The sequence below is a fragment of the Danio aesculapii genome, chromosome 1 (genome assembly GCF_903798145.1).
Source record: "Danio aesculapii chromosome 1, fDanAes4.1, whole genome shotgun sequence".
NCBI lineage: Eukaryota > Metazoa > Chordata > Actinopteri > Cypriniformes > Danionidae > Danio > Danio aesculapii.
The window spans coordinates 55,159,663-55,176,347 of NC_079435.1; the positions used below are offsets into that span (position 1 = coordinate 55,159,663).

The 16,685-nt window shown below is 32.4% G+C and overlaps 1 protein-coding gene across 1 annotated transcript in view; it reads right to left on the reverse strand.

Annotated features, from left to right (window-relative positions):
• The window catches only part of hecw2b (HECT, C2 and WW domain containing E3 ubiquitin protein ligase 2b), a 65,299-nt gene that overhangs the window by 47,705 nt on the left and 909 nt on the right, over positions 1-16,685 (reverse strand). The window contains exons 2-3 of the mRNA XM_056463000.1: positions 4,499-4,606; positions 3,962-4,056 (exon numbers count right to left, since the gene is read on the reverse strand). Coding sequence (XP_056318975.1) covers positions 3,962-4,056; positions 4,499-4,606 — 203 coding nt within the window. The remainder of the gene's footprint in view (positions 1-3,961; positions 4,057-4,498; positions 4,607-16,685) is intronic.

Below are 16,685 nucleotides of genomic sequence, written 5' to 3' on the forward strand. Positions count from 1 at the left end.
CATATGCACATATATGCAAAATAAAGAAATATTCATAAATATAACACATTTTTGAACATTCATTCATTCATTTCCCTTCAGCTTAGTCTCTATTTCAGAGGTCGCCACAGTGGAATGAACCACCAACTATTCCGGCATATGTTTTACACAGCGGATGCCTTCCAACCCCAACCCAGTATTGAGAAACACCCATACACACTCACATTCACACACACACATTACGGCCAATTTAGTTTATTCAATTCACCTATAGCGCATGTCTTTGGACTGCGGGGGAAACCGGAGCACCCGGAGGAAACCCACGCCGACATGAGGAGAACATGCAAACTCCACACAGAAATGCTAACTGGCCCAGCCGGGACTCGAACCAGCGACCTTCTTGCAGTGAGGCGACAGTGCTAACCACTGAGCCACTGCGCCACCCCTATTTTTGAACAATTTATGCCATATATTTATTGAACTTGATATATTTTATTACAACTACATTATAGTCAAAGCTGTAGTTATATCGGGTTCAATATTAGCAGGAGAGATTTTCAGGCAAGAGTCATTGTACAGGATCGTGGCTATGAATAATTCAGTCACATTATGAGGTCCTTGCTCATTAACATGGCAGTGCGTGATTTATGATCATAGACTCATTTGGCAGGAGAGCGCCAACATGATGACTTCTGAATGGTGAGATTTGTATATTAAAATTCACATTTACAAATGCACATTTAAAGGGATAGGTCACCCAAAAATGTACATTTCCTCACTATTTACTCTGCCTCGAGCGATTCCAAACCAGTTTCTTTCTACTGCTAAACATTAAATAAGATAGCCTGGTTAATGCTGTAGCCAATGTCTTCCATAGTATTTGTTTTTCCTACTACAGAAGTAAATGGTTACAGGTTCATTCTACTGTGGTGACCCCTGAAGATTAAAGGGACTAAGCCTAAGGACTAAGGAAATGAGGAAGCCTGAGGAATCATAGATATTCATTACAGCACAGCTCAGATCAGAGTCCCATGATCTGATGTGTTCAAAAATAAGCTCAGTTGCTGTGTTTTTTGAATGGGTCTGTTAATTCTAAGGGTTGAAGTTCAGCTGGTGTCACAGAGGGTGGAATGTGGCCTTTGCACGAGCTGTGTAGCGTTCGCATATCAAAGAGCTAGCGCACTCTACTTCCTGTGCATTCCCAGCATGCCTGTGAACATGATACGTCTCTGTGGAGTTCAGTCCAACTCCAGTGAGTGCCTGATAATGAAGACCGCAAAAACACAGCCACAAGATGGACAAGAAGAAAAAAACTCAGGCAAAGATAATGTGAATTTGTTAAGTGTGAAGGTGTGTAAAGAAAAAAGTATGCAAAAACATCAAATTAATTCTATATCAGTGGAATAATGGGTATTATTATGTCATGATGAGTGTTATAACATTATAATAGGTATCACAATGTCATAACGGCATTATGATGTCATAACAGGTATTACATCATAATAATGTCATTATGATGTCATAGTGGTATAAGACAGAAGTCATAATAGGCATGATGGCATCATAATGATATTATTATGAATTCATACAGCCTTTATACCACTATAACAACATTATAACGGCAGTATGAAGTCATAATAGGTTTTATGGGATCATAAGTGGTATTACGACATCATAATGGCATCATGATGTCATATTGGTATTACGGTGTCATGATAGGTATTATGATGTCATAGTGGCATCTTGATGTCATAATGGGTGTTGTGGTGTCACGATAGGTATTACGATGTCATAGTGGCATTACAATGCCACGATGGTTATGGTGTCATAATGGGTTCTATAGTATCATGATGGGTATTATGATGTCATAGTGGCATCTTGATGTCATAATGGGTGTTATGGTATCATTATGGGTGCTATGATGTCATTACGGATATTATGATGTCAGTGGCATCTTGATGTCATAATGGTTTTTATGGTGTCATAATGGGTGCTATGGTATCATGATGGGTATTATGATGTCATAGTGGCATCTTGATGTCATAATGGTTATTATGGTGTCATAATGGGTGCTATGATGTCATTACGGATATTATGATGTCAGTGGCATCTTGATGTCATAATGGTTTTCATGGTGTCATAATGGGTGCTATGGTATCATGATGGGTATTACGATGTCATAGTGGCATCTTGATGTCATAATGGTTATTATGGTGTCATAATGGGTGCTATGATGTCATTATGGATATTATGTCAGTGGCATCTTGATGTCATAATGGTTTTTATGGTGTCATAATGGGTGCTATGGTATCATGATGGGTATTATGATGTCATAGTGGCATCTTGATGTCATAATTGGTATTATGGTGTCATGATAGGTATTACGATGTCATAGTGGCATTACAATGCCATGATGGTTATTATGGTGTCATAATGGGTGCTATAGTATCATGATAGATATTATGATGTCATAGTGACACTATGATCTCATAATAGCTATTATAGAATCATTATGTGTTTTACAAAGGCATAACAGCCTTCATGATTCCATAACACCCAGTATGACATGAAACAAACCATTATGACATCATAATTCCTCTATGGCATTGTAAAACTTATAATGATGCCGTAATACTCCTTATGACATCATATTGTCACTATTACTTCATAATACCCATCATGAAATCATAATAGGTATTACTATATCATATAGGTTTTACAATGTCCTTTAATATGATGTCATAATAAGTGTTATGGTATAATAATGGGTATGTTATCATAGTGGCAATATGATGTCATAATGGTTTGTATGATGTCACAATGGGTGCTATGGGATTGTAATGACATTATGATACCATAATGGGTGTCATGGTATCATGATGTGTATTATGATGTCATAGTGGCATGATGATGTCAATAAGTATTATAGAATTATAATGGTTTTACAATGTCAGAATTTTATTATAATATCATAATGGGTACATATATGGCATATTGGTTATTGCAATAGCACAGTGGTATTATGATGTAATAGTGGTATTTTTATGTCATAAGAGACATTGCAACATCAAAATGGGTGTTATGGTGTCATGATAGGTATTACAATGTCATAGTGGCATTACAATGCCATAACGGTTATTAAGGCGTCACAATGGTTTATATGATGTCACAATGGGTGCTATGGGATTGTTATGGCATTATGATGTCATACTGGGTGTCATGGCATCATAAAGTGTATTATGATGTCATAGTGGCATGATGATGAAGAATTACAGAATCATAATGGGTTTTACAATGTCAGAATTTTATTATGATATCATAATGGGTGCATATATGGCATATTGGTTATTGCAATGTCATAGTGGTATTATGATGTCACAAGAAGCATTACAACATCATAATAGGTTTTACAATGGCATTACAATTGTCATGAGTGTGTTATGGCATCATGATGGGTAATGTCATAGTGGCATTATGATGTCATAATGGGTTTTACAGCATCGTAATGCTTTTGCAATCTTTTCATGGTTGTTATAATGTTATAATGGTAACATAATGGGTGCTACAGCATCATATGATATCATAAGAGGTATTATGGCATTAGAAAATATATTACATGACCCTGACATGTAACTTTTGGTCTTAAAAAAAGAAAACACATATATATATATATATATATATATATATATATATATATATATATATATATATATATATATATATATATATATATATATATATATATATATATATATATATATATATATATATATATACATATATATATATATACATATATATATATGTTTTCTTTTTTTAATATACAAAATAAAAACATTCCTGAAAAAAATTGTGATGCTGTTATGATTTGTATTTGCAGCATTATCTGATGTCTCTGTGCTTATATAAACCAGCTTCAAGTGCAGTGCTTAGAACACAGACACACACATACAGACAAACAGACACACACATACACACTTACAGTGACTCCGGGGTTCTTGACAGTGATGCAGGGTGTCGTGGCCCTCAGTGCTCCGCTCACTCCATGGTAATATTTGAAGCAGATTTTGGTCTCAGCTGAGAAACGTAAACACAAGATCATGTTTCTGAGAGTTCAATACTGTGGAAATATAAACCACACAGGCTGTAGCTCCATTACTACGCTCACATTATAATACATTTCAGCATAGTTTCAGTCTCAGACATTACACTCATGTAATCTGATCGTTAATGTTTTTAAAATTACACAAAATCTGACCTTTGCTCTTTAGTATCTAGCTGAGCAACTGAAGTGCCATTCAAATACCATTCAAAAGCATGCATTCAGAAATACTATTGTTTCTGAAAGTCTCTTATGGCTTCAAGGCTGCATTTATTTGAACAAAAACAGTAAGATAATATTAAATAGCTCATTTATATTTCAAGAAAAATACATTTTGAATGCTAATGTGCTAAACATAACCACAATAACCAAATCCTGATGAATTCTCTTGTCTCATTTGTAATATCCGTCACTTACGCTCCATAAAGTATGGTCCAGGCTCCAACCTCCAGACGATCTGCCCTCTTTGAGTGCCGTTCACCCCGCGGTTCTTTGAGTCCCAAACATTAGCAGGACACGTCTCATCTGTGTCGGAAAAATAAAGTGTAAATATTTGACTCTAACATACATAACATCTCAGCAGAAAAGGCCTCCAGCTGAAGTCAATGGCTGTCATTATAAACGCGTGGCTGATGGATTGTGCCGCACCTCAGGCTCATTCTTTTCTACTGCAGAACAAATAAACGCTAATGTGTTTCTTAGTGTGCGTTTCCTGATCTTTAACTCCTCAACTCACCCTGGCCTGATCAAACTGACCTCCTGCAGATCCCATCTGTTTGCTTCTTTCAGAGATATTACTCCATATAATGAACAGTGATACAGCTCAATGTCAGATCATGCTTTTATATTAAATACAGAGCTTATACTTGCGTTCAAAGTCAGCATAATGTAGCGAAGTATGTGTATACACTGACAACTCAGACACCTAAAGATCTTTATTTGGTCTTGGTAATGGTAATGTTAGTATAAATGTTGGTTATGGTGAATTTACTATAATGTAATGTAATGTAATGTAACATAATATAATATAATATAATATAATATAATATAATATAATATAATATAATATATAATATAATATAATATAATATAATATAATATAATATAATATAATATAATATAATATAATATAATATAATATAATATAATATAATTCCCCAGTACTGGGTTGTGACTGGAAGGGCATCCGCTGCATAAAACATATGGCGGAATAGTTGGCGGTTCATACCACTGTGGTGACCCCTGATAAATAGGGGACTAAGCCAAAGGAAAATTAATGAATGAACGAATAATATAATTTATTAATTTGTAAAATAATTAAAAATAAAAAAAAACTATTAGTAACAAAGAATATTGTGATTTACCTTTAGTATATATTCATTGGGAATTTATTTTATGTATTTTTATTGATAATTACATTAGAGTAAAATAAATTAGATTATAACATGAAACCAGAAATATAATAGATTATGTATACAATTTGAGTTAAATTCACATTAGGTAATTCAGCAGACACTCTCTTCAGGTATAAGACTTCCATGAAAAATCTAAGTTAGTTATGTATATTTGGAAATATGGAGTTTGTATATACAAAATGGACAAGAGAAGCTGCCCTAGCACAGAGCCCTGTGGCACACCAGTCGCAAGATTTTAATATACAATTATTAATATATATATATATATATATATATATATATATATATATATATATATATATATATATATATATATATATATATATATATATATATATATATATATATTAAGTCAGAATTATTAGCCCCCGATTAAATTTTTATTTCTTTTTTCTCCCAAATGATGTTTAACAGAGCAAGGAAATTTTCGCAGTATGTCCGATATTATTTTTGCTTCTGGAGAAAGTCTTATTTGTTTAATTTCGGCTAGAATAAAAGCAGTTTTTAATTTTTTTAAAAACATTTCAAGGTCAATATTATTAGCCCCTTTAAGCTAGATTTTTTTTTTCCGATAGTCTACAGAACAAACCATCCTTATACATTAACTTGCCTAATTACCCTAACCTGCCTAGTTAACCTAATTGACCTCGTTAAGATTTAAAATGTCACTTTAAGCTGTATAGAAGTGTCTTGAAAAATATCTAGTCAAATATTATTTACTGTCATCATGGCAAAATAAATCAGTTATTAGAAATGAGTTATTAAAACTATTATGTTCAGAAATGTGTTGCAAAAATCTGCTCTCCGTCAAACAGAAATTGGGGGAAAAATAAACAGGGGGGCTAATAATTCTGACTTCAACTGAGTACATATTATACATGCATACACACACACACACACACACACACACACACACACACACACACACACACACACACACACACACACACACACACACACACACACACACACATATACCTGTATATACTAACTGAAAAAAGTCTTGTTGCCTAACCAAGTTTTAGGAACAACAAATAATAGCTTGGCTTTTAGTTGATCATTTGGTATCAGAAGTGGCTTATATGAAAGGCAAAGACCTCTAGATTACGTTTAATTCACAATTTTAAAATATGATCATGTCTTGATTCAAGTAGGACAGTAAGGTCTGACTTTGTTTAGACAAAAGTCTTGTCACTTAACAGAAATAATGTACAGTCTAGAATATAAAGTCTGTAGAGAATATATATATATATATATATATATATATATATATATATATATATATATATTATATATATATATATATATATATATATATATATATATATATAGAATATAATAACTGTACTCCCTCTCTCTCTCTCTCAAAAAAAATAAAATAAAATAAATAAATAAATAAATTACTAATGCTTAGCTTCTTAGACTTTACACACCTGAAACTTGTCTATAGCACTTGTTCTTGTTCACTGCTGCTCTTATAGTTGTGTAAATTAATTCCTTGTCCTCATTTGTAAGTCGCTTTGGATAAAAGCGTCTGCTAAATGACTAAATGTAAATGTAATGTAAATGTAAATGTAAGTCATGCTGCAGTGAAGAAATAATGAATATTGTGTATGACTCTCATGAGCTTGGAGGACTGCATCCACACATCGCTGCAATGACTCAAATCACTTAGTAATAAAGTCATCTGGAATTGCAAAGAAAGCGTTCTTGCAGGACTCCCAGAGTTCATCAAGATTCTTTGGATTCATCTTCAATGCCTCCTCCATCTGACCCCAGACATGCTCAATAATGTTCATTTCTGGTGACTGGGCTGGCCAATCCTGAAGCACCTTGACCTTCTTTGCTTTCAGGAACTTTGAGAAGGAGCGCTATCCTGCTGAAGAATTTGCCCTCTCCTGTGGTTTTAATGTAATGGGCAGCACAAATGTCTTGATATCTCAGGCTGTTGATGTTGCTATCGAATCTGCAGATCTCTCGCACACCCCATACTTAATGTAACCCCAAACTATGATTTTTCCTTCACCAAACTTGGCTGATTTCTATGAGAATCTTGGGTCCATGCGGGTTTCAATAGGTCTTCTGCAGTATGTGAGGATTGAGATGCAGTTCAACTGATGATTCATCTGAAAAATCGAACTTCTGACACTTTTCCAAATGATCAACTAGAACTCAAGTTATTATTTGTTGCTTTTACAACTGGGATCGATGACAAGACTTTTGTCAGGAAGTGTATATATATATATATATATATATATATATATATATATATATATATATATATATATATATATATATATATATATATATGAAATACTAATAATAATTTAAAACATGTTATCTTTTTACAATGCAATTTGGCTTCATTTCGTTTAATATCAGAAATATCTTCATAAATATAATGGTTAAGCATACACAGGGCAACGTATAATGATTAATCTCCATTACAAGTAGAGTATCTATTGGCAAAGTGAAAAGAGGGCACTAATGAATTGATTGGCAGTGATTCAGGCATTGTGGGTGAACTGAGTCCATGAACACATTAGCTTCAATTTCCAGCCCGAGCCTGAATAATCAATACAGCCACATAAACCAGAGACCCAATGACCCACGGCTGGTCTCTGTGACAGTCTCATTCTCCATTCAGGACAAACAGCTTCTCTACACAACAGCGGACAATAACATCTCGTGACAAACTCACAGTTTAACAATCTGTATGATTAAGGGAGAATTAGAGCTGGTTAGGACAGACAGCTAAAGTGACTCAAATCTGATTTTTAGGAAACCTGATTCTGATTCTAATATGATTATTTATGAAGCAACACAATATGATTCAAAATCCATTTACACAAATTGTCTAGCAACGCCAGACTATATGCAATCATATCTAATAGAAAATATAAACTGTAATTGAAGATGTAATTGAGAGAGAACGAAAGAAGATCTTTAGATCAATTATAATTTACCTTTCAGTTTTTTATTAAATAACCACTAACTTAAAGGCCCAATCCCAATTTTATTTTTGTACCCCTTCCCCTTCCCCTTGGCCCTTGAAACCCTTGAGTGTGAAGGGGAACGGCTTCAAAATTTACTCCTAAAAAAATGGGACACCACTACAGCACCTGCACACGTCATCATGTCATCACGAAGTTTTAGATCGATGATGGCGACTGCTGTATTTGTTCCAGTTAAGTTTTTTTTATATTTATCTTCAGGAAATCACCAAAGGCAATGATATCATGTTCTCATAATGATCTAATGTGGCAATAAGATAGTAACTGACCTGTGCATTTACACAGTGGCCATATTCATCTATGTAGACACACAAAAACAGCATTAACATTGTACCAGACATTGTAGGTAATTCCCAGCCACTAGACTTTTCTGACAGGGTATTCGAGTGTCATCGAGTGAAGGTATGTTGTGGGACCGCTGTACAGGAGTTGTTATTATTATGGATTATAGATAGTGAAATTGATAATTTTTTTATCGTTTTTGTTTTTTTTTAAAGCATGACGGTGAAAACCTGTAATGAATGTATTAAAACATGTGCTTGTTTGTTGTAAAAAATCATAATAATGACAAAAAAATACTAATTTGTGCATTTCCTGACTTGCGTGTGCAGACATGCTGCCATTGTAGATGGCGTATTTTCTGAAATTTTCGTACCCCTTGGTTTCTAATGTGGTCCTGGAAAATCTCAGTTTCAAGGGCTATCTAGCCCTACCCCTTAAGCCTGGTTTATACTTGACGCGTGCGCTAGTTCGCTTGAGTGCGCTTAAATCCTTATAATCATTAAAATAATTTATAAAAACAATACAAATAATTTGTTTAAAAATATTGAATGATTTTAATGATATGACGAGTTCTGGAAAAGTTCTACTCCTCTGTTTATCCGTCTGACTTTACGGTCAGTTTCTGTTGACCGCCCCCTGTCGTTTTAAAGAATATCACAACGGCGAATGCAGCAAGTATAAAAGCCTTGTCCATTTTGCGAGGTGCGTGCACAGTCAACAGAGGTGCGCGAGGCGGCGCAAGGCGAGAGTATAAATCCAGCTTTAGCCCTACGCTTTCAAGCTAAAGAGAATTGGGACAACCCTACCCCTCGTTTTGTGTGTTCATGGTAAGGGGAAGGGGGTGTCAAACTCAGCTCCCAGAGGGCCGCATCCCTGTACAGTTTAGTTCCAGCCCTGCTTCAACACACTTACCAGTAGGTTTCAAAAAAGCCTAAAGGACTCCATTAGTTTGATCAGGTGTGTTTTTAATTATGGTTGGAACTGAACTGTGCAGAGCTACGGCCCTCCAGGAACTGAGTTTGACACATGTGGGCTAACTTTATTCAAGTTTTTTTTTCTCCCAAACACAGATTTCTCCCAAAAGATAAGACAATGCACAAGAGGCATCATTGTGGAAAATAAAATATTTCTTAACATTTATTTACATTTGAACAAAAACTGAAGTCAGAATTTGCCAGGGGTAGGAATAATTTCGGCCTTGAGTGTTTATAGTTAAAGTCAAATGATTGGCCCTTCTGTGAATTTTCTTTTCTTTTTCATATATTTCCCAAATAATGTTAAACAGAGCAAAGACTTTTTCACCGTATTTCCTATAATATGTTTTCTTCTGGAGAAAGTCTTATTTGTTTTATTTCGGCTAGAATAAAAGCAGTTTTAAATTTTTTTAAAGCCATTTTAAGGTCAATATTATTCGCCCCTTTAAGCTATTTTTGTTTTTATTGTTTACAGAACAAACCATCATTATACAATTATTTGCTTAATTACCCTAACTTCCCTAGTTAACCTACTTAAGCCTTTAAATATCACTTTAAGCTGAATACTAGTATCTTGAAAAATATCTAGTTAAATATGATGTACTGTCATCATGGCAAAGATCAAAGACATCAGTTATTAAATGAGTTATTAAAATGATTATACTTGTATGAGAAAGGTATTTTTTTGTCATTTTCACATTTGTCTGAAAAGCTTCATCTTCCCAAAACTCATCTTTTTCGCTTCGTTCAGATAAGACATTTTGTACAAAATCAGTTTACTCAGCTTCCTAATCTTCCTCCTGATTCAAAAATGGACACCATTCTTTCTTTTAACCCAGACAGAAAAGGCATAGTCTCTGTCATCTATCTGTCAATAATTCTGATTCCTCTGAATCACCTAAGAATACCTGGGAACAAGAGTTGGGGATCACCATCAGTGAAATACAATGGGATTACATACTCAATTTTGTACACAGTTCTTCTACATGTGCCCGACACAGTTTAATGCGAAACAAGATTTTTCACAGAGCACACTACACTAATGCCAGATTAGCCAAAATATACCCAAATAGAAGTAATACTTGTAATAGGTGTCAACAATCTCCAGCAAATCACACACACATGTTCTGGTCTTGTCCAAGATTGAGTGTTTTGGTCTAAAATATTAAATACTTTTGAAAAAACATATCAGCAACTCCAAACCCTCTAACAGCACTATTCCGAATTCCTTTTGAGCCAAATTTGCCTTCAACAATACAGAACGTTGTGGCTTTACCACATTATTGGCTAGGAGGCTTATTCTCCTTAAGTGGAAACAACCATCTCCACCTTCATATGACAGATGGATAAAAGAAATATTTTTGTGTTTAAAATTGGAAAAAATTAGCTTTTCACTAAGAGGGTCTTTAAAATCTTTTTACAAAACATGGAAACCTTTGTTGAATTATATTGACACTATTGATTTTGAAGCAGAAGAGGAATAAAGATTATTGTTATTATTATTACCATTATGATTTTATTATTATTTATTTATTTATTAATTCTGTAGTTAGTTTTTTGTTGTTTATATATTTATTTTATAAGTATTATTATTATTATTATTTTACATTTACTGTGTTATTATAACCATATTGTTTTCTGATGGTCAGTGGTTCTTAAGTTGTGAAAAAGCAGAACAGTGTATTACTTATTTTTGTATGTATATGATTTTGTATCTGCACAAAATGTTAATATATTTGGCAAAAGAAAAAAAAAAACGATTATGTTCAGAAATGTGTTGAAAAAAAAAATAAAAATCACATGCAAAATACCTTGCCTCTTCCCCAAAAGTGTCCCAGTCAGGTATTTTCTTTTTTATTCATTTAATTATGATAGATTTTACAGAAAGCGAGACATGAAGTAGAATAAGATGCTGAAAGTGAGTTTTTTGTGAAGAAGCGTGCCGTTTAGAGCCGCAGTTTGTCTCTCTCGGTGTGTTATTATGGGTAATTGTGAACAGAGCAGGCTTGTGGACTGTGATTTACAGCAGCTCATCTGAATCTCCATCACAGCACTGACACTGAGCCTCTGTTACTGAACGACTAGCAGAACCCACAATTCACTGCTCGCGTCACATCACTCACGCTAAAATCAATCCTCTCTGCCTCCCTGCATCATTCGCTTCACAGGAAAAAGCAGCTGAAAGAGTTAGTGTAAAACCAGCACATGCTCTGAGCTCACCAGCAGAAGGAGAGAAGGTGAATTCAACAGAGATGAAATGAAGGATGTGTGACATGTAAGGTAACATATTTGACTAATTGGACATCAAAAGAGAAATGTATTAAAATTATGAGTTGTTCAGTGGCGCAGTGGGTAGCGCTGTCACCTCAGAGCAAGAAGATCGATGGTTCGAGCCCTGGCTGGGTCAGATGGCATTTCTGTGTGGAGTTTGCATGTTCTCCTTGTGTAGGCGTGGGTTTGCTTCAGTTTCTCCCACAGTCCAAAGACAAAAGCTATAGGTGAACTGGGTAAGCTAAATTGTCCATAGTGTATGTGTGTATGTCCTGGCCCTCCAGGCTGGGGGTTGAGCGTTGGGCAAAAACAACCCACTTCATTTAAAAAACTAGATGTAGACAAAACACCAATATGGTGGGGTTAAAGATCAACTTCGATGTAAATGACCCTGGGAGTAAGGATTAATCATATAAAATAGATAAAACATGCCATTAAGTTGAAATACAGTAGACTTTAATTAAATAAAAAAAAATTCAATAACATAGGAAAGTTAGATAAGCAAGCAAAATGTAATTTCATTTAATTTAAATAAGCAAACAATGAAATAAATACATTTATAAAAATAAAAAATAAGTTGTCTGTGAATCTTGCTTATGACACAAAAAAGTAACAAATAATATGACATTATTATTATTATCATTATTATTACAATTTAGCATACAGAAAATAAATAAATGAAAAATTATCAATTTATGAATAAATAAATAAAATTATCATTTTAATTTTTAACTATTTTGTTCTCAGCTGATCATCAATATAAGATGTCTAATGTTGTTTTTTGCAGTAGCAGATATTCTAAATAAAAATGTTCTTGAAATGATTTAAATCATCCTAATAATTTATATGGTCACAACTAAATCTTAATAATTTTGTTTTAAATCACAATTTTTGATAGTTTCACATTTTTATAATAATAAGACAACACACAAGAGGCATCATTGTGGAAATTAAAATATTTCTTAACATTTATTTACATTTGAACAAAAACTGAAATCAGACTTTGCCAGGGGTAGGAATAATTTCGGCCTTTAGTGTTTATAGTTAAAGTCAAATGATTGGCCCTTCTGTGAATTTTCTTTTCTTTCTCTTATATTTCCCAAATAATGTTTAACAGAGCAAGGACTTTTTCACAGTATTTCCTAAAATGTTTTTTCTTCTGGAGAAAGTCTGATTTGTTTTATTTCAGCTAGAATAAAAGCAGTTTTACATTTTTTTAAAGCCATTTTAAGGTCAATATTATTAGCCGCTTTAAGCTATTTTTGATTTTATTGTCTACAGAACAAACCATCATTATACAATAACTTGCCTAATTACCCTAACTTGCCTAGTTAACCTAGTTAAGCCTTTAAATATCACTTTAAGCTGAATACTAGTATCTTGAAAAATATAGTCAAATATGATTTACTGTCATCATGGCAAAGATCAAAGACATCAGTTATTAAATGTGTTATTAAAACTATTATGTTTAGAAATGTGTTAAAAAAAATAACTAAAAAAAAAATAAAAAAATCACATGCAAAATAGCTTGCCTCTTCCCCAAAAGTGTCCCAGTCAGGGATTTTCTTTTTTATGTCTCAATGTTGTTTTTTGCAGTAGCAGTTATTCTAAATGAAAATGTTCTTGAAATTATTTAAATCATCCTAATAATTTATATGGTCACAACAAAATCTTAATTTTTTTTTAAATCACATTTTATTAAGCATGAGTTTTTCTTTAACATTTTATTTTAACAATGATATTTTCTCTGTTTTGTGCAGATTTTTATTATTCATTTAGTAACAGTGAAGAAAATGTCCTTAAATTAAAAGTTTAAACTGAATTATAAGAAAATGCATTGTCTAATATTTAGATAAATAAATTAATAAATATTTTTAAAATATCCATTTATTCATTTTCCTTTATTCATCAGGGATCACCACAGTGGAATGAACCGCCAACTTATCCAGCAAATGTTTTACACAGCAGATGCCCTTTCACCTGCCCACGCCAACACAGGGAGAACATGCAAACTCCACACAGAAATGCCAACTGACCCAGCCAGAGACTTGAACCAGCAACCTTCTTGCTGTGAGGCTACAGTGTTAACCACTAAGCCACTGTACTACCTTTATGATTTTATATTTTTATAACTATTTTGTTCTCATCTGATCATGAATATAATATGTCTAAATGCTGTTTTTTGCAGTAGCAGTTATTCTAAATGAAAATGAAATGAAATATTTTAACTCATTGTAATAATTTATATCATAGCAAAATCTTAATTAAATGAAAAATATCACCATAAAAAGGCTGCTGTAGAGCTAAATATATTTATAAATGATAGTTTCATATTTTTATGAAGCATAAAAAGTTTTATTTTATGTTTCATTTTAACAAATTCCATCTATATATTTTATTATTAATTTAGGAACAGTGAAGAAAATGTGCTTAAATAAAAATTTTAAACTGAAATATAAGAAAATAAATGGTCTAACAATTTAGATAAATAAATAAAAAAATATTTTAAAAATATCCAATTATCTACATCATAAAAATGTGTATTTATATAAATATAAATATAACAATAAATATGTGAGATTACAATTGAAATATTTTGCTACTTGAATTTTTAAAAAAATGAACCGAACCAGCATTTTTCATGACAAAAACTGGTCATATTAAGGCAGCTGTTCTGTTTGTAGCACAGGTCATAAATCAGACCTGGGTCTCTCCCGAGGGGGAAATAGGACTGTGAATGAAACTCCAGAGGATTTGAGCGGATCGATGGCTGGCACAATCCCTGAGGCCAGGCCTTTCTCTGGACGGAGCCATAGAGGAATCCCTGTCCTGATCAATGGCTTCATGAAACGGGCTGTAGTAAAGCTACGGAGATCGCTTTCACTGACCACCACACTGTCAAACACATTGCACTACGCATAACACAGAACACAATGACAGTCAAATATAGTAAAACCGAGCCTTCAGAAATCAAATCTGCCTTGATTTATAACATATCAGTGTTTGGAATAGAACTGAAGTGTAATGTGACATCACAAGGGCACACACATTTGCATATGAACATTTGCTTAAATTACAAATACAGCAGAAAATGGCTTTGTTTTGTTTGTTTTGCTTAGTGTTAGTGTTTTTCACATTAAAGGACTAGCTCACCTAAAAATATATATAATTCAGCCATCGTTTTCGCACTCTTTATGTTTCAAATGTTTCTTTCTTTTGTTAAACATTAAATGAGATATTCGGAATAATGCCGAAAACCTGAAATCACTTGCATCCATATTATTTATGATTACAGTTACATGTTTTCAACATTCTTCAAAATATCTTTTGAATATATATATATATATATATATATATATATATATATATATATATATACACACATACATATACATATACATATGTATATATATACACACATATATATATACACACACACACATTTTTTTTGTTTATTTTTTTTTCTTTATCATTAAAGAACAGTGAAGAACATGTGCCTAAATTAATATCTTAACCCTAACTATAAGAAAATTAAATGTTTGATATTTTGATAAATAAATAAATAAATAAATAAATAAATAAATAAATAAATAAATAAATAAATAAATAAATATATATTTTTTTAAATATCCAATTATCTAGATTATAAAATATATATAATTATATTAAATCTAAATAAATACAAGCATATCTTAACATAATAATAATTATATGAGGTTACTATGAAATGCTTGTCAAAATTAAGTTTAAAAAAGCATTTTTCATGATAAAAACTGGTCAATTTCCTTTAATAAAATAAATATAATAATAAACAGTAACAATAAAAGTATATAAAATATTTGTTAAGATAAATTGTGTTTGCATAACTTCACAATCTAACATAACAAACATGTCTGTATGGTTCACTGTAAGCCAGTGAATGGTTAATTGTGCTGTAGATAGTCTGTATCCAGGCATGCTGGTGGGTTGAGCTTGTTCATGGTTGGTTGGCATCTCACGGGACGTGTTTCACTCATCCTCCCACCTTTCCTCTACAAATCAAAACTACAGTGGTTACAGGCTCTCAAAGCCATCAGCAGTAATGCTGAGTAATTAGATTCAACCATCAGTGCAAAGTGCGGAGGAGAAGACGAGATAAACTGTAGTTAATGACAATTAAGCCAGCAGATAACAGAGTCAGCAGTTCATCTGTTTTCATTTGCTCATTTACTTCATCAGCATAATAAACACAGATCACTGTAAGGCTGGCTAGTATTTACCATGCACAGTTAGACATGTCTGCTTTCTGTTATAATGCCATAAAAAGCTTGAATGATTATATATATATATATATATATATATATATATATATATATATATATATATATATATATATATATATATATATATATATATATATATATATATATATATACCCACACAGGCAATAAAATAAAGTAAATGTATAAACAGAAATAAAATTCAAATAAACAAAAATAAAATTTAAAAAACAGAAATAAAATAAAATAAAATAAAATAACATAAAATAAAATAAAATACATTCCACTGTGGTGACCCCTGATAAATAAGGGACTAAGCCGAAGTAAAACAAATAAAATAAAATAAAATAAAATAAAATAAAATAAAATAAAATAAAATAAAATAAAAT